General features: G+C 53.2%; 1 protein-coding gene across 3 annotated transcripts in view; it reads left to right on the forward strand.

Annotated features, from left to right (window-relative positions):
• Positions 1-19,341, forward strand: part of LOC134165563 (acid-sensing ion channel 2) — a 436,549-nt gene that overhangs the window by 327,477 nt on the left and 89,731 nt on the right. The window contains exon 1 of one of the 3 annotated variants that reach the window (XM_062622509.1): positions 16,966-17,524. The exons of the other annotated variants lie outside the window; for them this stretch is intronic. Coding sequence (XP_062478493.1) covers positions 16,985-17,524 — 540 coding nt within the window. The 5' untranslated portion in view covers positions 16,966-16,984. Of the gene's footprint in view, positions 1-16,965; positions 17,525-19,341 lie in introns of those variants that run through there. 3 annotated transcript variants of the gene reach the window in all.

The following is a 19,341-nucleotide window of genomic DNA, read 5'->3' on the forward strand; positions in this document are numbered from 1 at the left end:
CATGAGTGATGGACTGAGCATTGACAGGGCTCTGCAGCAGTGCTGGCAGGGACCAGCCTTCTGGTGACACATCCTCTGCCATCTGAGCCTGTCCCAGAGGGGTTGTGTGGTACCTGAAATGTCCATACACCACCCACCACACATCTTCTATGACTATTAACCATAGAACGCTGGTCAGTCCCCAGAAGGCCCACAGAGCATCCACAATTTAAAGGCAATGGGTTATTTAGGCATGGGCCATTGTAAAAAACATTTCTGGGACACAGGATTTTCCATAGTAAGTGGGATTCAGCAATGCAACACCAAGACCTGCCAACTGAACATATTTGGATTAAGTTCCAAATGTCATTCATCAAACTAAAGCGGCTTGTAGGGAAGAGCTGGAGCTGACAGCTATCCCAGCCCAAAGGCAGCTGGAGCAGAGAGGAGAGGCAGTAATGGGGCTCACAGTGAGTTCAGTGCCCCTTTGCCATTTTCAGGGGAGAAAGTTGCAGTCTGAAGTGCTTATTTTTTTTTATTTTATTTAAATGAACCCAGTGATATTTGGGAAGGAAAAAACCCTGAATTTCAAAATTCAAGCCAAACACATTGATCGTACAATCCCAGCCTGGTTTGGGTTGGAAAAGACCTTAAAGCTCCTCCAGCTCCAACCCCTGTCACAGGCAGGGACCCCTTCCATAGAGCAGCTTGCTCCAAGCCCCTGTGTCCAACCTGGCCTTGGACACTGCCAGGGATGGGGCAGCCACAGCTTCTCTGGGCACCCTGTGCCAGCGCCTCAGCACCCTCACAGGGAAGAACTTCTGCCTTAGATCTAACCTGAACTTCCCCTGTTTTACTTTAAACCCATCACCCTTTGTCCTATCGCTACAGTCCCTGACGAAGAGTCCCTCTCCAGCATCCTTGTAGCCCCTTTCCTAACCCACAGCTTCATCCACCCAGAAACATAAAGTCTCATAACCCTCCCTATCCCACCAGAGCTGCTCCAGTGCCATCTTCCCCACCACCATTCCCCCCTCTGCCTCCAGCAGACACCTCCCTTGGGCAAAGGCACCAGCAAAGGTGATTTATGTGCTCCATCTTCAGAAGTCTGCTGCTGCCAAAGCCTGCAGAGCAGTGCTCCCACCCAGCAGCACTCTTCAGCTCTCCTCTCATGCATGCAGCAAGCTTTGAGAGAATAACAACCAGGAGACAGCCTGAAGTGCTAAAGGAGACGAGTCAATCCTGACTTACTGTTATTATCTCCTAATAGTTTACACTGTGTTAGTCTATAATTACTCAGTGAATCACGCTGACAGTTTGCATGTTTCCTGTTTCTTGGAGTTACTCCCATGCCTGCCTCCGAAGGCATCATTACTCTTGCTTGCAGAGGTGCTGCCCTGATGGGTTGTGGTGTGCAGCTATCCCGCTGCCAGGCCACTCCAGGAGAGCCCAGGGACACTGTTTGCTTGGGTTTAGTAGCAGTTTCTCATGTCTGTAAATAATTCCTTGCTAATTACGCCCCAACTGGCTGCTGTACAGCCCCATGAATAATAGAGCGGGGAGTAAATCCTTGTTTTAATAAGGCCAAGAAATATCTAATTCAACCGCAGTACACTAAATTAAACAGGCCTTTACCAAAGTGGCTGAGGGAGCTGAGCTCCATCTCCTGCAGAGATTGCTTTCTCACTGCCTTTCTTCAGGCCACCAATGTTTGTATTGTGCCAATGCTGGTGCCACCTCCAAAGCTTTGCTCTGGGAGTCCATCAAGTCCTGCAGTGATGGAGGCTGAAATAGAGATGTTTCTCTGAGCTACTCTAAAAGCCCTGCTCATGGTGATAAAATGGGGCTCATAGAGAAACTCCTCTTTCTGAGCCTCCCTCTCCCATATTTCAGTAGCTGAATATCTCCCATCTGGAGATGGCTCACATCCCAGCCAAACTGGGGTTTGCCATGGAGGGCAGAGGGCAGCTCTGGGCACAGCACTGCAGGGCAGCACTCAGCTTTGTGTTCAGCTTCATGTATTAGGCAGAAGCTCTTCCCTGTGAGGGTGCTGAGGCGCTGGCACAGGGTGCCCAGAGAAGCTGTGGCTGCCCCATCCCTGGCAGTGCTCAAGGCCAGGTTGGACACAGGGGCTTGGAGCAAGCTGCTCCAGTGGAAGGGGTCCCTGCCCGTGGCAGGGCTTGGAGCTGGAGGAGCTTTGAGGTCCCTTCAACACAAACCAGGCTGGGATTCTGTGTTTGTATTGCAACTGTTGGTTTTCCTGCTACAGTTCTCTAGCTCTTACCTTGCCAAGTCCTAAGAGATGCTAAATGGCTGCCCTCATCCAGACCCCACCTGCTCCAGCTCTGGAGTTGTGTGATGGACATGCACAAAGAGGGCTGGCATTCTGCCTGCATCCCCAGGCTCCTGCTCTGCACTGATGCCTGGAGAAGCTGACAGCAAACGTGTCTGGGGGACATGGGTGCAAAGCCCTGGTTTTGCCCATCCCCGGTGTGATGTCACTCATTGCATCATCACTACTCAATTTTCATCAGCAGCATTTCTTGGTTCCTTGTGACTTTTCCTGTGTGCCAGGTGAACTCCCCTTTTCCACTGGGCTTAACCTCCTTGCCCACAGAGAGCTTTGCTGTGGTTGTTAAACAGCTCACCTAGAATGACCCAGCTGTACCCTGCTAATCGCATGGGCTTCTCTTGGCTAGTTGTGTCTGCTCTGAGGCTGCACCAAGCCCCTGCTGCAGAGGAAGGCAGCACGTTTGGCCTCAGCATCCCCTAGCTCTGCAGCTGGGAAGCCCGGGTTCCCAGCAGAGCCGCAAGCTGGTCCTGCTCAGGCCATGCCCAAAGCCGCAGCCACCTCTCACTGTTGGCTTTTGTTCAGTGCCCCGATCTCCAAAGCTTGGCCTTGATGGATGCAAACGGTGGTGCCACCAACAGCACACAGACATCCTTCTGGTAAGGAGGCAGGTTAAAAATGCTCATAGCAAGAGGAGAGAAATGATGCTGTCTATGGAAGTGACTCAGCAACTCCAGTCTCACAGGAAACTCCATCAGCAGGCTTGCCTTTAAAATCAGGGCATTGCTGGGGGTGTTTCAGTCTAGATCAGTAGAGCTGGCTGTTAACATCACCACCAGCCCCCAGTTGGACTCCCAAAATTAATTACTAGTTTTACCCTCTGTGGCTCATCCCCCTTTTCCATGGAGCTCTGGCTGCTCCCAGGCAGGGCAGGGGCATCCCACTGATCATTTCAGAGCGGGCTGATCTCAACACCATCCTCCCCATTCAATCCCACTGCCAAAACCAGTTCATATTTGACAGCACCACCTTGTCTAAAGCTCTGCAGCTCTGTGAGCCTGCAGCTGGTTTTATTAGCTGAAAAATCAGTGCGTGGTGCGAAGGGGCTCGCTTTCAAGCAAGATGAAATACTCTGGTGTTTGATCTCGATGTTTTATTTCCCGGTGACAATGCAGTGTCTCACCCCAGTGTGGATCAGGGAATACCAATCCAGCCCATGCCAGCCCTGGTCCTCAGCAGGGGTTTCCCACTGAAAGCAGCACGCGCACGAATGTATGAAAGTTTGCATTTTAGGAGACTTAAATCTGTTCATTTAAAATGTTTAAACTAGAAAGCGCTTGTGAAGTTAATGATTATTTATGACCGCGCATCACACGTTCTTCAAGTACTGAGGGGCTCCAACCAAACTCCAGGCAAACAGGAGAATGACAGAGTCTGAACATAAAGGAAACCTTTGATTTCGATCTGTCTTATTTCCAGCTCCAGCCTCCTGGGGCTAAGCAGCAAACTGAGAGCCACTGCACTGACAGCACACGTGTGTCACTGGGAGAAGTGGCTCCAGGAGATGCCCTGCTCCCCGGAGCCCTGCCAAAGGACTGATCCTGAGTGCCAGCCCCATACAGAACCACAGCATCACAGAATTAACTCTGTTGGAAAAGCCCTTTAAGCTCATCAAGTCCAACCATTCCCGAGGCCACCACCAACCCATGGCACTGAGGCCTCGTCTCCACGCTGTGTGAACCCTTGCAGGGACGGTGACTGCAGCCCTGCCCTGGGCAGCCTGTTCCAATGCCTGAGCACCCTCTGGGGCAGGAATTGTTCCTCAGCTCCATCTAAACCTGCCCTGGTGCAGCTTGAGGCCGGTTCCTCTTGTCCCATCCCTTGTTCCTTGGGAGCAGAGCCCAGCCCCTCCTGGCTCCATCCTCCTCTCAGGCAGCTGTAGGGAGCCATCAGGACCCCCCTGAGCCTTCTCTTCTCCAGCCTGAACCCCCCTCAGCCGTTCCCCATCACACTTGGGCTCCAGGCCCTGCACCAGCTCCTTTGCCCTTCTCTGCCACCACTCAGCACCTCAATGTCTCTCTTGTAGTGAGGGGCCCAGCACTGAACACAGGATTCGAGGTGCAGCCTCACCAATGCCCAGTGCAGGGGCACAACCACTGCCCTGGCCCTGCTACCATGCTGATACTGATACAGGCCAGGATGCTGGTGGAATTCCTGGCTGCTTGGGCACAAGCTGCTCATGTTCAGCCATCAGTCAGCACCTCCAGCTTTCCAGGCACTCTTCCCCAAGCCACTTCCCTTCCTGGGGCGGTTGGTGGGCTGGAAAAAAGCCCTGGGTTTCCCCAGCTTTCAGTGCAAGGTGTTATTAAGAGCTGCTCCCTTGGGCAATCAAGAAATCAGTGACGGAGAGTGGTTCCCATGCAGAGCCCAAGGAGCCCCCGCAGAGACAGGGGCTGGGTGTTGCAGTGGGTCTGCATTGCAGAGGGTCACACGTGGCAGGAGCAGGGGTGGGTGTAGGTTGGAGAAGCAGCAGCAGTTATAGCCTGAGCTATCGTGGCACACGGACACACAGATGGGATCATCTGAAGGGCTCAGATCCCTCCGACCCAGGCTCCACAAAAGCAAGAATCAGTGCAGTGTCCATCCATAGGTGAAGCACACACACTTATCCCAGACTGGAAGTAAGTGCTATGTTCACAGCGTGGGATGTGATTTCCCCCCCAGCCCTGCCTGCTTGTCTCCATCCCTGGCAATGCCAGTTTACATGTAACTCCCCATTTCCAAAAGGCTGAGCTGCCAAATTACTTGCTAAGGCCAAATGGTCTTGGGGTGCTTGGGGCTGTGCTGAGCTGTGCTTTAGTGTCTGCCTTTTAATAGGGTGATCCCTGGTGCTGGGAAAGCAGACGGGAGTTTCTCCATTGACTCAGCAAGGCCACAGTGTAGTCCCTAGCAGCCCAAAGGCAGGATCAGGGCGATCCTCCAGCCCTGTGCACCTCCAGAGAGGGCTCATTTTCACTTATTTGAACACCTGCCCTGGGGTTCACTGGGCTCATCCCTTGGGGTTTCAGGGCTTTGGTTCTCCAGGTCCCACTGCAGGTGGGGAAACGACCATCTCAGCCCATCTGCATCCATTGAGGGTTTTGCAACTGCCAGAACAGGGAATGCAGCCACAAACACAGCATGGATTTACCCAGCCCTCCAGTGCAGTGTGATGAGAAGCAATTAGTGGTTCTCCAGGAATCACATCTCATTTTTGAAAGGTTAATCCCTAGAAAATGTTGAAAGCTAAATATTCACTGAGCAACCCATCTCCACCCATTAATCACGTGCATAACCCTCCTGAACTTGGCACACTCCGATGGTTTAGCAATAGGCAGAACCCATCTCTTAATCAGGGCTGTGTTGTTTTCTTACCAAACAAGGGAATTTGCTCAGATTATCACCCTTAAAGGGACTCCTGTTTGTAAAACAACCCAGAGATTACAACTCTACAAGCAAGCATGGAGTGTGTACACAAACCTCCCTGGCAGGAAGCGTGGATGGAACTGGGGCGGCTATGCCGCTGCCTGGATATAGAAGCCCAGAGTTATTCTGGTAGCTGATTCAGTCCCTTTTAAGATGCATGAAGCTGTTACTCATGATAGTAGCTCCAGGCCATGTGCTCATCTGAATCTCACCACCAAGCTCTTGTGGGTGCATTAGGTTTACACCAGCAAGAAGGAATCTGGTCCACGTTTAGAGAAACCTATTGGAGATGAGACAATCCTGGGTTGCACTGAGGCCAATTCACTTAGCTTTAGTCATGTATTACCTTGAAAGTCCCTTCTATACTGCTGGAGAAGTCTAAAGGGACCTGTGTGAGGAGATCCAGCCCTATTAGACAAGGCAAAGGATAACATCATGCTTCATTTCTGAGCTGCTGCATCCCGCTCTATGGATGCCAGCCCTCAGGGAGTCCGAAGACAGACTGGCAGTGCTGTGGCCACAATCCTGACTGCTCTCAGCATGGATCCTGCTGGGAAGTTTGGGCAACAGTGGCTTTTGCTCAGGACAGCAGTTTCTGCTGTCCAAACCCCACATCATTATGTGTGTATGTTCATATAGAACCAGAGTCCCAGGTTGGAAGAGACCCAAGGATGATCCGGTCCAATCTTTCTAGGCAAAGCATGAACTAGCCTAGATGGCCCAGCTCCCTGTCCAGCCAAAAGTTAAAGGTGTCCAGTGCTGGGGAATCCACCACTTCCCTGGGGAGATTATTCCAATGCCTGACTTTTCCCATCGGGAAAAACTCTTGGTTTTCCTCTTGCATCCCGTTGGAATCTCCCTAGGACTAATTTGTGCCCATCACCCCTCCTCTTTTCCATGTGACTTCTTGTAAAAAGGCAGTCTTTGTATTCTTTGTGGCCACCTTTTGAATATGATATTTATATAAATATATATGTATAATAGAAATATTTTATATGATACCAATTGAAAGTATCTTCAGAATGCTTACAGAGTGCAAGTGATACTGGGTTATTCATAAACTCTCTGATCATGCCTGTGTCCATGAATCCCAGCCTGTGGGCAATGTGGGACAGTTGTTGCCCCAGGTGGCGTTGGAAGCTTGTTGGGAGCTGTGATTGCCCCCTGCTCCTTCCTGAGAGGTGACTGAAGTGCCTTTGGGAAGCACCACACCTGGGTCTCAGCTTTAGAGGTTCAGAGAAGGTCCCTGCGCATGCAGTTTGCAGAGCAGAGAAACGACGGCTCAGCCTGGTTTTACTGAGTTGTCTGTTTTACTGAGCTGAAATCCATTTGCTTTCCAGCAGCCTAATGGGAAGCTGTTGGATTCAGGCATGTCCCACTTTGCAGAGTCTGGAGACTGTCAGGAATGTAATGTAGGACTACAACAGCAGCTGTATTAAATCAGATTGAGTTTGTCTTCTCCAATATCCTGTCTCTGATAAAAACATACACCTAGAGAGGAGGACAAGAATAAGGACAGAGTGTAACACTGGTCCCCAAAACACTCGGCTAATCTCTACCAGCTTGTGGTTGTTCTCTCAAAGCCAAAGGTGCATTAATAGCCCTCAACTGATTTTTCACCTTGCATAATGTGGAGCAGTGAACTACTCTGAGAGCTGGGCTTGTTCAGCCTGGAGAAGAGAAGGCTCCTGAAGGGGAGACCTGAGAACAGCTCCAGTGCCTGAAGGGGCTGCAGGAAAGCTGGAGAGGGGCTTGGGACAAGGGATGTAGGGACAGGCCAAGGGGAATGGCTTTAACCTGCCCGAGGGGAGACTGAGATGAGCTCTTAGGCAGAAGCTCTTCCCTGTGAGGGTGCTGAGGCGCTGGCACAGGGTGCCCAGAGAAGCTGTGGCTGCCCCATCCCTGGCAGTGTTCAAGGCCAGGTGGGACACAGGGGCTTGGAGCAAGCTGCTCTAGTGGAAGGTGTCCCTGCCCATGGCAGGGGTTGGAGCTGGAGGAGCTTTAAGGTCCCTTCCAACCCAAAGCATTCTCTCTTTCTATGGTTGTATGATTCCTGGGTGCACCCCAGGCTCTGGGTGCTCTCAAAAGGGAGACGAGTTTGTACCCACCAGAGAGGATACTTGGTACCCAAACCAGCCCTTTGCTAAGCTCTAAGGAGCAATAACACAACATCACAGTAAACTTCCCTGCAGAAGCAAAGGAGGGATTAGCTGGGCAGGGCCACCAGGGAGGTCTGTAATCCCAGACCTGCAGCTGAGGTGGTGGCCGGTCTATGCCAACACCTCCCCAAAGAATGGATTGCACCCTAGCACTGATTTGCTGCCCAAAGGCTGTCTTTGCACAAGATCTTGTGGAGAACACTGTCCCAGGCCAAGCTTCCCAAGCACAAGATGAGAGTTTTCCCTTTAAGTTGCCTTTAAGAGCAATATTTTGAATCATTCCTTCTTTTTCTAAGGCCAGCATCAGGTATTTCAAATTATCACCAAGAAGAGCCACGTTACTTCATCTGGAAGGGCAGGAGAAAATAAATTGGAAATGCTGATTATTTGTCTTGTGCAATTATTCTGGGAACAGTTCCCTGGGGCCTTACTGCATAATGTGATGTCAGTGAAAGAAACCCTATTGTCATGGAAAACCCACCAAGAGGAACACAGTCAAGGTATTTTAGTGTCCAGGAGGTATTTAGTGGAAATGCCTCAGGCCCTTTCTGTCCACCTCAGAGACCTGATACACCGAATGTGTCACTGTTTCCAAGGGCAAAGTGGGGACCATAGGGAGGATGCTGCAAACATTTAGGAGTAGCCAGAAGGAAAATACAGTCCTGCTTTTCCTCTGTTTCATGGAAGATTTGAGGAGGAGCATGATAGGCAAACCAGCAGATTCCCAGCTGCTGAGTCCCCCTTACTTGAAGACTCCTGACTGCCATCAGCTTTCATGGCACCAAGGGGTTGCTCCTGGCAAAGCAGGGAAAGAAGATGGGGATGTGTCCAGTGCCCAGGTCTTAAAGCCTGGTGAACTGGCATGAAAGCAATCGCTTCCTTAAAGCATCTTGTTTACAAGATTGATGGCAAAATCAAGCCCAAACTCATGATGCTGTTAACTCAGGTTCTTGCAGGTATGAAGCAGACAGCGGAGGGGACTGCTCAGAAGGAGGGCACAGAGGAGAGCAGAAGGTGCTTGACCTTTCTCAGGTCCCCATGGAGGTTTTATACCTTCGGGTGTCTTGTTTTAAAATATCAACTCAGGGACAAACAAATGCCTTGACAAGAAGGGAACATTGATGAAGCACTTGGAGAATCCCCTAATCCATGAGAAGCACCCGGAGAGGCACCAAAGCACCGTGGGCACCCGCCTCACGCTCACCCAGCCACATCCAATGACTTTTAAGAGTCAGAGAGAGGAATTGTGAATAGGAATGTATGCAGTGTTATGGGACTGCTACAGGGGAAAATAAGACTTGGAAACTTCACCTTTGTGCCTTATTATATACCTGGGGCAAACCCAGTTCTCTTGGAGGGGTATGAAAATCAATTCAAACCTTCCCAAAGAGCACTGAGGATGTTTCTTCGGGGAAGCTAATTCTGACACTTCACTTTGGGTCAAGGCAGCATCAGTCCAGATGCCCCTCCTGAAGGAACCTTCTTTTTGCTGCAGTTCCATCTCTTTGGAGCTTTTTCCATCTGAGAGGTCCCTTCCCTTCAGTTTCCCATGGGATTATAGTAAAGAAGAAAGCAGGCATCTTTAATAACAATTAAAGAAAGGCATCGGCAATCAGAGGAGCCAAATGGAGCCCACAGCCAAGTGTCAATAAAAACACCCCGATTGGCTCGGATAGGAGAGGGGACACCTTGCCAGGGGCTGGCTTCTGACCAGCAGAGAGGCCAGGCTTGGTCTGAGCCAGGTCCTGCTGCCCTTCACGCTGCAGCAGCCTGTGCCTGGAAACCTGCTGGGCTATACGTGAGAGCTGGGCAGGGACACTGAGGCACAGGGCAAGGTGTCCAGCTTCACATCTCCGAGCAGTCCTTTCCCTGTGCTCTTGGAGCAGCTTGCAGCCCAACAAAGGGCTGCAGCAGAGCCCTGTGAGCCTAGTGGGGTTTTTGGGGGTTCTTTTGGCTCTCCGCAGCCTGGAGGAACCAGGGATGGAGGCCTCATGCTCTGCTTTGCCATCCTTCATCCTTCATCCTTTGCTTGCTGCTCTTCATGCGTTCTCATCCTTGCTTTCAACCTCTGCCACCATCTCCCCTTTACAAGCCCTGAGGCCAGCTCCAGTGGGGTCAGTGGGAGCCAGGCACCCTTCAGGAGCTGCACTGGTGGCTTCGCAAGAGGCACCCGCAAGGGGCCCGGACAGTGCCCACAAGTGATGTGCAAACCCCTCCTGCATCCCCGCGTGCCCTGGGGCTGGTCGGCATAGTAACAACATGCACAGGGAATACTGCCTGGGTGCAAACCACAGGCACTTCCCTGGGGGTGACAGCTCAGCCCGTTTTCTCTTCCCTGTACAGCACCACGGGCACTTGGATGCTGTAAAGGGTCCAACAAATCCAGTTTCTCACTCCCCTTACAGGGAAAACGTGCTGCAAGTGCACAGCGAGGGACCCAAACTTTCCCTGCTGGCAGCAGAACCCAGCCCAAAGCATTCCAAGTTTCCCAGTGCTGGGGGAGGGTTTTTGCCTTTTTTTTTTATTTTTTTTTTTCCTCCTTTTTAAATCAACGTCATTTGAAAATTATGTAACTGCAAAAAAGCATCTGAAAAACTTGGGGCTGGTGCTTCTATTTTATCAAACCTTTTCCCCATTAGTCTTCCCACACAACTGCTGTCACCCATTAGCCTGCCAAAGCAGCGTTAGATGGATCCTTTCTGTTTGGCAGCTCAGCAGGTAGCACTTACCTGCCCCACCAGCCAGCCCTGCTCCTGTCCTGCCCAGCACCCCTGTGGATACGCTTTACCAATGCTAAGGACAAAGGGAATATTAAAGGGGACAGCCCCTTAGCACCAACCCAGTGTCCTCTGGTTGCGGCCAAATCACATCAAGAAGGTAAAAGCCCCCAGACTCTCCTGCAGGCGCTGCTGGTGTCAGCGGAGTTTGCAGTGACCTGGGATTTCCATGGATGGGAATTGCCTAAAAGAACCCACACTGAAATACCTGGAAATATATTCAAAACCTGAATTTGAAAGGAGCTGGAGCAACTTCGGGGCTGTCAAAATTGTCCCTTTGAAATGGCTTTTGATGGGAATTCAGGGTTTTTTTTTGACAGAGAGGGGGAGTCTTTTCCTCGTGCAGAAAGAGGTTGCTTCCCTTGGGAAATATCCCTAAAAACCCCCAATACTTGTCACCCTGGGAGTCTCCCCATGCCTTTGCTGTGCAGGGTGAACACAGCAGAAGCAGAGTTAGGTCAAAGCTGGGTGTGCTGGGGATTTGCCTTCTCGGTGCTTCCAGCCGCATCCCTCAGGTCTGCCGGGATGGTTTATGAGCATTGCATTTATTGATTTCTTCCAATGTGACCTCTGCGCTCAGCCAGACACACAGGGTGTGAGCAAGCACAAGGTGTGCACCGTATGTGAGACACGCACCCTCCCGAACGCTGGCTCCCATCCCCAAGACATCCATCTCCAGGACACCCCGTGCTGTGGACATCGCTGCCTGCTCTCCATGCAGAGCAAATTGCTCACAGACAAAGAATAAAGCCCCTAAACTAGAACGTGTGCAGCAGCAAACTGTTGTGCAATCCTTTGTGCCACAAATCATGCCCAGAAGCAGAGATTTGGGGATGGGGAGGTTTCAGGGGCAGCTTTTGGGTCAGACCCTGCCTGTGGGATTATTCCAAGGGTGCTTAACCCTCAAAACTCCAGTCAAAACCTCTATGGGGAGACCCCAGACTGGTCCAGCGAGGGCAATATTCGCTTTCGAGCAGATGATCCTCAGGCAGCAAATAAAGCGGCCTCCAGATGTGGCCCTGGTGCTGTGGGATGAAAGTCTGATGGTGCTCCATGCACGGTGACCGTCCCCCTTCATCCCAGCAGAGCCGTGCTCGTATCTCAGTAACTGAAGCACGATTTTTCCTGCTTCCCTCCCTGCTGCTATAAAGAACAGGGCTGTGGCAGCCTCTCTGCCTTCGCTTGTGTTTGAAATAATAGCAACAGGCTTAAGAGGAGAAAGGAGTTATCTCCCAGCTGGCTCCCAGAAGAGCCTTCAAGTAGCTCGGAAAGACAAAGAATAAATATTAACTTAAGAAATTGCTCCCTTTACTTGATTTAGAAGCAAAACTCCCTGGGAGAGATGTAATTTTCAGTCCCCTTCAGCATGTAGACACAGAGCAGCTTTCCTCCCTGTTTGCTAAGTCCAGTAAATCCAGCCTGAGGGAAAAGGGCTCAGCACGGGCAGGAAGGGTGGAATTAAGGCATAAGGGGCATTTTCTCTCCAGACAAAGGAGATGACATGGAATATTCAGCAGGACTCCTAGGGTGACTGCAGGGGCTGGTGGGCTGGTGCCATGTCCAGCCACAGGGAAAAGCACCATGCTCCCAACTTCCAGCTGCTATTCCTCTTTGGAATATGAGTTCTGAGGTCAGGTGAAGGCCAGAAGAACCTCCAGATCCACTTCCACATGCCACATAGCATCCAAATTATCCCCCATACCAGGGGAACTGGGATCTTCCCACTATCACATCCCACTGCCACAAATCAGGCTGTAGGTGATGTCTGATCCTCGTCTCAATCAGCCCAGGACCAGAGCACTGAATTAGTCAGATCTGAGTAGTAAAGCAAACTTAGAGGGTATTTTTCCTTTCCCTAGGTTCATTCTTACTTAAGCCAGGACATCTCCTGTGGCAGTGTGCACAAAGCACTAAAAGGCTTTGGAGTGTGATTGAACACCAAGCGAAGCAGCAGCAGCATCACCCCTGCTCCTGCACTGCACAGCCCATCAGAAATACAGATGTGAGCTAAACCAGCAGCAGCTCAGGCAGTGAAACACCACGAGACCCAAGAAACTTCAGCCCTATCACTCCAGTCCCTAATGAAGAGTCCCTCCCCAGCACCCCTATAGCCCCCCTTCAGACACTGGAAGCTGCTCTGAGGTCTCCATGCAGCTTCTCTTCTCCAGGCTGAACAGCCCCAATGTTCTCAGCCTGTCTCCATACAGGAGCTGCTCCAGCCCCTGATCATCCTCGTGGCCTCCTCTGGACTTGTTCCAAGAGCTCCATGTCCTTTTTATGCTGAGGACACCAGAACTGCACACAATGCTCCAGGTGAGGTCTCATTCCAAACAGGAGATAACATCCTATTTTCTTCTTTGTCCTCCTGAAGATAGAATAATTTCTCCAGCTTCTGGCCATGTCTTACGCATCCCCCCATCTCCCCATCCCACTTCCCACTTGCTGGGCTTCTCTTTAAAGATGTTTGTGGTGGGTGAACCTCAGATGGCAACCAAGCACCACACAGCTGCTTGTTTACTCACATCCACCGTGGGATGGGGAGGAGAATTGGAAAGGAGGTAAAAGCCCTGAGCTGAGATGCAAGAAATCTGAAGATGGGCTTTGAACAAGGGCCTGTAGGGCCAGGCCAAGGGGAATGGCTTTAACCTGCCAGAGGGGAGACTGAGATGAGCTCTTAGGCAGAAGCTCTTCCCTGTGAGGGTGCTGAGGCCCTGGCACAGGGTGCCCAGAGAAGCTGTGGCTGCCCCATCCCTGGGGTTGGAACTGGATGAGCTTTAGGGTCCCTTCAACCCAAACCAGGCTGTGATTCTGTGATGCCGTGGTCAGCCTTTGCTTTCTGCATCAGCATCTCCAGCGGCTCTGGGGGATGCTTCTGTGCAGGGAGAGGGGGTCCCTTTCCTGACCAGCAGTTGCTTGAGCCTCCTGCCTGGGAGCAATGAGCCTTAGAGTGTGTCAGCCCTGCTCCTGGGAGCTACAATTGAGCCCTTCATTATTTCAGGGGCTTTGACAGCACAAACCCCAGCGCTGCCAGGTGGAGATCAGAGTCCTGCACCCTTTGATCCCATCCCTGTGATCTTATCTCCTGCTTTTAGGGACTAAAACTGCTATAAAGCAGATGATATCGCAGCATTTGTGAAGCTATCCACATCCTGCAACTACCAACCCATAACTCCTTGTGGCACCGAGCCAGAGATAAACCTGCCCACTCACTCACCAGGAATTGCTCTGTGGAACTGAGCAATGGAATGCATCCCATAAATCCCCTGGGATGCCCCAATTCCCATTCACAGGGCTGAAGGGAAGCTGCAGCCCCATGAGCCAAACCCTGAAACCTCAGAAACTCTTTTGCCCAAATCACAGTTATTGAGCTTAAACTCAGGGTCTCACTCTCCCCCAGGGGCTTGAAATGGGGCTTGTGGGGTTTCCAGCTTGCCAGTCCCACTGTGAGTCTGGAGGGGAAAGCACTGGGGGTTGAGCTTTCCCTCCTTTTGCTCCCTTTTGGGATGCACTAAATAATAACAACAAAAGGATGCAGCCGGAACAAAGAGTTGTGATTTACTTCCCGGGGGTTGTAAAGCTTTGATTTAATCCTTTTTGTCTTAACCTGAGTCAATGTTTGAAGTGGAAATGAGGTTTCCAAAGAAGGTGATGCTTTTGGTTTAGAACGTTTGTCTTTTCCATACCTGGGGCACACAGGCTACCAGGAGGAGAGAAGGGGCAGGATTCACCCAAAATTATGCCCAGAATTTCTCCGACACAGTTTTCTTCCCATCCCAATTCGTTCTCCAACAGAAGCAGCAAACTCACCCATCCCAAGGGATCTCTAAAAAAGACTTGTTGATTAACCAGCAATATTTATTGATTCCAGCTCTATTATTCCATCCATGCATTAAGCCGAATAAGCTTTTAAGCTGCTCTGGCTGCGAGAAGAATTAACCAGGACTGATGAAGCAAGTGCTCAGGAATGGGAACTGAGCACATGGAATGGGAGCTGCTTTCCCCAGTAACTCACAAAATGGGGATGGTTTCCAAGGAGCGGGGGACCAGGCAGGGTGAAGCAGCATCACACCAGCCGTGCAGGGGTTGAGTTTTATGGTCATGAGGTTTTCCCTGCTTTGTTCAGAACCTTTTCATGGGAAGCTCTTGAATTGCAGCACGGGGTGAAGTCAGCCTTGGCCACCCTACCCCTATTTACCATCAGTCAAATAAGGGAGGCTTGAGCAGCTAATTCAGAGTGGGTGCACTGAAGGGGGAAAAGCAGCTTTCCACACAAGCCTGCTATTCTTTCCTTTACAACCCCTTAATGCTGAGCTACCTGCACCTGAAAGAAACCCACCAAGACGATAAAAACCCCTTAGAGAAAGAGAAGAGGTTGAAAACAAGCAAGCGGACAGAGTCCAGACGCTGCCAGAGAACCTGCCTTTGCTGCAGGGTAGCAATGAGGTTTGTGGGAGGGAGTATGTGAGGTTGTTTATAGTCAGGCACCTTTTATTTCCTCGGGTTTGTGTCAATATATCACGGGTGTAACAAACTCAGACAGCCTCGTGGCGAAGCAGTTGGGATGTTTATTATCCTGCGAGTGCGCCAAGGGGAAAAACTCCCACTGATTTCAACAGGCGCCAGGAAAAGAAGCCGAGCTCTGCTTCGAAACCAGGCTGGGAGGCGCAATGGGAGCTGCTAGACCCAGCGTTAGGATGAGCATGGGGACTCCTGCCCTTTTCCCGGTCGGCTTAAGAAAGGTCACAGCCGTCTCCCTGGGTTTGAAAAGGATCTGACCCCACATTGGGGTTCGCAGCTCTGCCACAGCCAAAAACTCTCCCGACGGGGGGCTGGAGCCAAGCAGGCTGTAATGACTCCATCTATTGGGTGAAAATATATAACGGATCAAAATGCACATGGAAAATGAATTCAGAGAGAAAAAAACACCCAACATCAGAGGGGATTCAAAGCAGTTATCGCCACTTACAGCTTAATTGGACACAATTAGAGGGATGCTTCTTAGTACTATTCAAAATCAAAATGAAGGTAACAGCAAGCTGCTTTGCAGAGATTAGAGCTAGGCAAACCCGCTGAGATGCTGTCGTGTAGCGCAAGTTACTGGTGTCTCATCGAGGTGCTCGGGGAAAGAGGCTCTCTTTTTGCGCGTCCGGTGCAAAATGAGCCCTCGGTCCCCCAAAGGGCTTCGTTGTGACACAGGCAAATGGATAGAAAGGGTCGGGTCGGGGGTGATGCTTCCATGAGTCCGCTTCTCCACAGAGAACCACAGAGCATCTGTGCCATGGAAAAGAAAAAGCATCATTCCCCCTCCCCCGAAATAATAACCCGCTTTCCCCCCGACAGCAACCACTAAGAGCAGCCTATTGAGACCTACACACACACACACACACACACACACACACACACACACACACACACACACACACGGGTCTGGGGGCTTCGCCTGTGGCTGCGCGATCGTGTTTTCCCCCGGGGATGCTGAAAAACTCCAGCGGGAGGAGAGAGGGCGGGAGGCGGCTCCCCCAATCCCAGCCGGTGCCATCGGCGGGTCCGTCCCCCCCCCGGTGCTGCCGGGCGATAAGGGGGGGGGCTGCTCTACTGAAGCAGCGGCGCGATCGGGGCCGAGCTTCCCTCCTTCCCTCCGCCTCCCGAGCGGGGCTGGCGCCGAGTGGCGGGGCTCGCCGCTGCAGCCGGGACCGGCACCTCGGGCGAGCTGCGCTCCTTCTCTTCCTCCTCCTCCTCCTCCTCCTCCTCCTCCTCCTCCTCCTCCTCCTCCTCGCCGCGCGGGGCTCTCCCAGGGGGCAGGCGGCGGGCAGCGGCCGCCCGGCCGGGGCAGCATGAGGACCGGCGGGGGCCGGAGGGGGTAGGCGGCCGGCCTGGGGAGGGGGGGGTCCCGCCGCGCTCACCCCGCGGGGAGGCGGTCGGTGCCGGGGAGCACCAGCGGAGCCGGGGCGGGGGAGCCCGGTACCGGGGTCACGGTTGGAAAGCGGGGTGCGGCGGGGGGTGGTGGTGGTGGTTGTGTACCGCACCGCAGCATGTGAGCGGCGCGGCCCGGCGGGAGGCTCGTCCGGCGGCGGGGCGGCCCCGCTGCCCCCCGTAGAGCGCGGGGAGGCGTTGGCAGCGGGGCCCGGCATGCCGCGCTGCCGGAACTGCTGCCCGGCGGAGCGCTCGGTGCCGGTGCGGCGGGCGGCCCGCGCCCGCTCCCCCCGCCGCTCGGGGCCGCTGCCGGCCGCGGCGCGGGGCTCCCCGGGGCTCGGCATGGAGCGGCGCTGCTCGCACTGATCCCGGGGCAGCGGCGGCGGCGGCGGGGAGCGCCCATGGCGCGGGGGTGCCGGGCCCCGCCGCTGCGCACCCGGCTGCACGGGCTGCGGCACATGTGCTCGCGGCGGGCGGCGCTGCCGCGGCGGGCGCTGTGGGTGCTGGCGTTCTGCACCGCGCTGGGCTTGCTGCTGTCCTGGTCCTCCAACCGCCTGCTGCACTGGCTCTCGTTCCCCTCGCACACCCAAGTGCGTACCGAGTGGAGCCGGCAGCTGCCTTTCCCCGCCGTCACGCTCTGCAACAACAACCCGCTCCGCTTCCCCCGGCTTTCCAAAGGGGATCTTTACTACGCGGGTCATTGGCTGGGGTTGCTGCTGCCCAACCGCACCGCCCGCCCGCTGCTCACCGAGCTGCTGCGGGGCGACGAGGCGCGGCTTCGCTGGTTCGCCAAACTGGCCGATTTTCGCCTCTTTTTGCCGCCCCGGCACTACGAAGGCATCAGCGCCGAGTTCATGGACCGCCTGGGCCACCAGCTGGAGGACATGCTGCTCTCCTGCAAGTACCGCGGCGAGCTCTGCGGGCCCCACAACTTCTCCGCGGTGAGTTCTCCCGCCCCGGTCCTCGTAGCATCCCCAAGCGATCCCTGCCCGTGATCCTGACCGCTCATTTCTCCTCCGGGCTGCAGCTGATGCTTTCAGGGTAGTTCTGGCCATCGGCAGAGCGGGTGGGTGTTAAAGGCTGGCTGCCCCCTTAGTTTTGGATTAAACAGGTAATTGTGCAGCCATCGCGGCTGCTTCTGTCACGCTTTCCCTGTTGCTTCCCTGCTCTCCAGGTAGGAAGCAAAGTTTCTTCGGGCTGGGCTCCCGAGGTGGGATAGAGCCGATCCCAGGGCGCTCCCGGTGGATAGAACCGCATCCCGGGCAGCTGTGTGGGGCTGTGCAGCGTGATTTGGTTTGCAAATGAGGAGCTCCGGTAATTGGAGCCGGCGCCTTCACCTCCTAGGAGGCCCCTGGTCCCCTTTGTGTGAGCCCGGATGCCCCAGGCAGGAGTTTGCCCTGAACTCGGGGCCTGCATTCCAAGGCACCAGGAGTATCTCTGCTTGAAAACGTTCCCATGGGACTGTTTGCAAGCTACAGCCGGTAAGAGGAGATGTGGAATGGCAATAACTCTAAATGAGAGCTGAAACCAGGCTCTCTTGAATGATGCTTTCATACTCCATTGATAGCAGCAGGGTGTTTATTGTGCTGGAATATTCTGCTCTTTTAATCTCTGCAGTTATCTAGGAGGGAGAGGTGTACGCTGTGATTAAACACTCCTGCTGCTGGGAGTGGTGCTGGTGCCTGTAGAGAGAGATAACTATAGTTTGAGCTGTTGCTGCTCCGCATGCAGGAGAGGAGTTGAATTCCCAGTTCTGTGAGTGCTGCCTGAGATGCATGCCTAAAATCAGAGGAAATTGTCTCTTTGGATTTATCACATCAGCCGAGCTGGCTGCTACATTGCTAAAGGGGAGGAGAGAGAAAATCCCTGTGGGGTGAAGTGAGCTGCCTAGGACTGTGGAGTTACCGTATGCTGCTGAACTGGCCCACTTTAAATAACATAAATGAAATAGCGCGTTGAGATGGACCCTTTCTAGCAGGACAAGCCTGCAAACCCATACAGTGACATAAGGCAACTTGGGAGTAACAGGCAGAACCTCTGGGCTGCGAGGACCGGCCCCCTTCTTCCAGTTCCCCAGCTCACTGGTGTGATGAGGTTTGTCAGCCCTCATCAGGGCCTGAAAGCAGGATTTGATGAGCTCTTGTTCGTGCTGCGGTGAGCGAGGCAGCACGACCCATGGTGTCCCAAGAAACATCAAGCCTGGCGAAGGATGCTGTGGGGAGTGATGCAGGAGTTGAGGGCAGGCTCTTTGATGTAACTGGTTACTTGATGCTCTGCAGCAGCTCTTTGTGCCACCAAGGTCGGCTGGTGACTGTGGTCTTCTCCAGCCACCCTGCACAGACGTGAAGAGCTGCCTCTGGAGGGTGGCAGGGGAGGAGATGGGTGTCAGTCCCAAGAGTCTTGCTGGGGGTTCTGGCACACAAGGACCTGGCCTGGGGCACAGGGGAGCGCTTCCCATCTCCCATCAGAAGCGTGCTGTCACGTGAAATCACTCAGCTGAGGAAATAGAGTGGAATTCTTTCCCCTTTTCCCATCCCAAAGGGTGTGTGGCCCTGGGGGGACACCGGGGTGGTGGGCGATGGGCACCCTGGGTGCCATGGGGAGCAATTAGACCTATCTTCCCCGTGCCAGGTTGCTGCATGGAGCTGGGTGAGGGGGGTTAGTGCCAACTCCTCCATTGCGGCTCATTCATCCTCCTCTCAATTTTAAAGCAGAAGAGAGTGACCTTTACATTGTCCTTGAGTAAAGAATGAGGAGC

The sequence above is a fragment of the Pezoporus occidentalis genome, unplaced genomic scaffold (assembly GCF_034315485.1).
Source record: "Pezoporus occidentalis ecotype Australia unplaced genomic scaffold, CSIRO_AGI_Poc_V1 ctg242, whole genome shotgun sequence".
Lineage (NCBI taxonomy): Eukaryota > Metazoa > Chordata > Aves > Psittaciformes > Psittacidae > Pezoporus > Pezoporus occidentalis.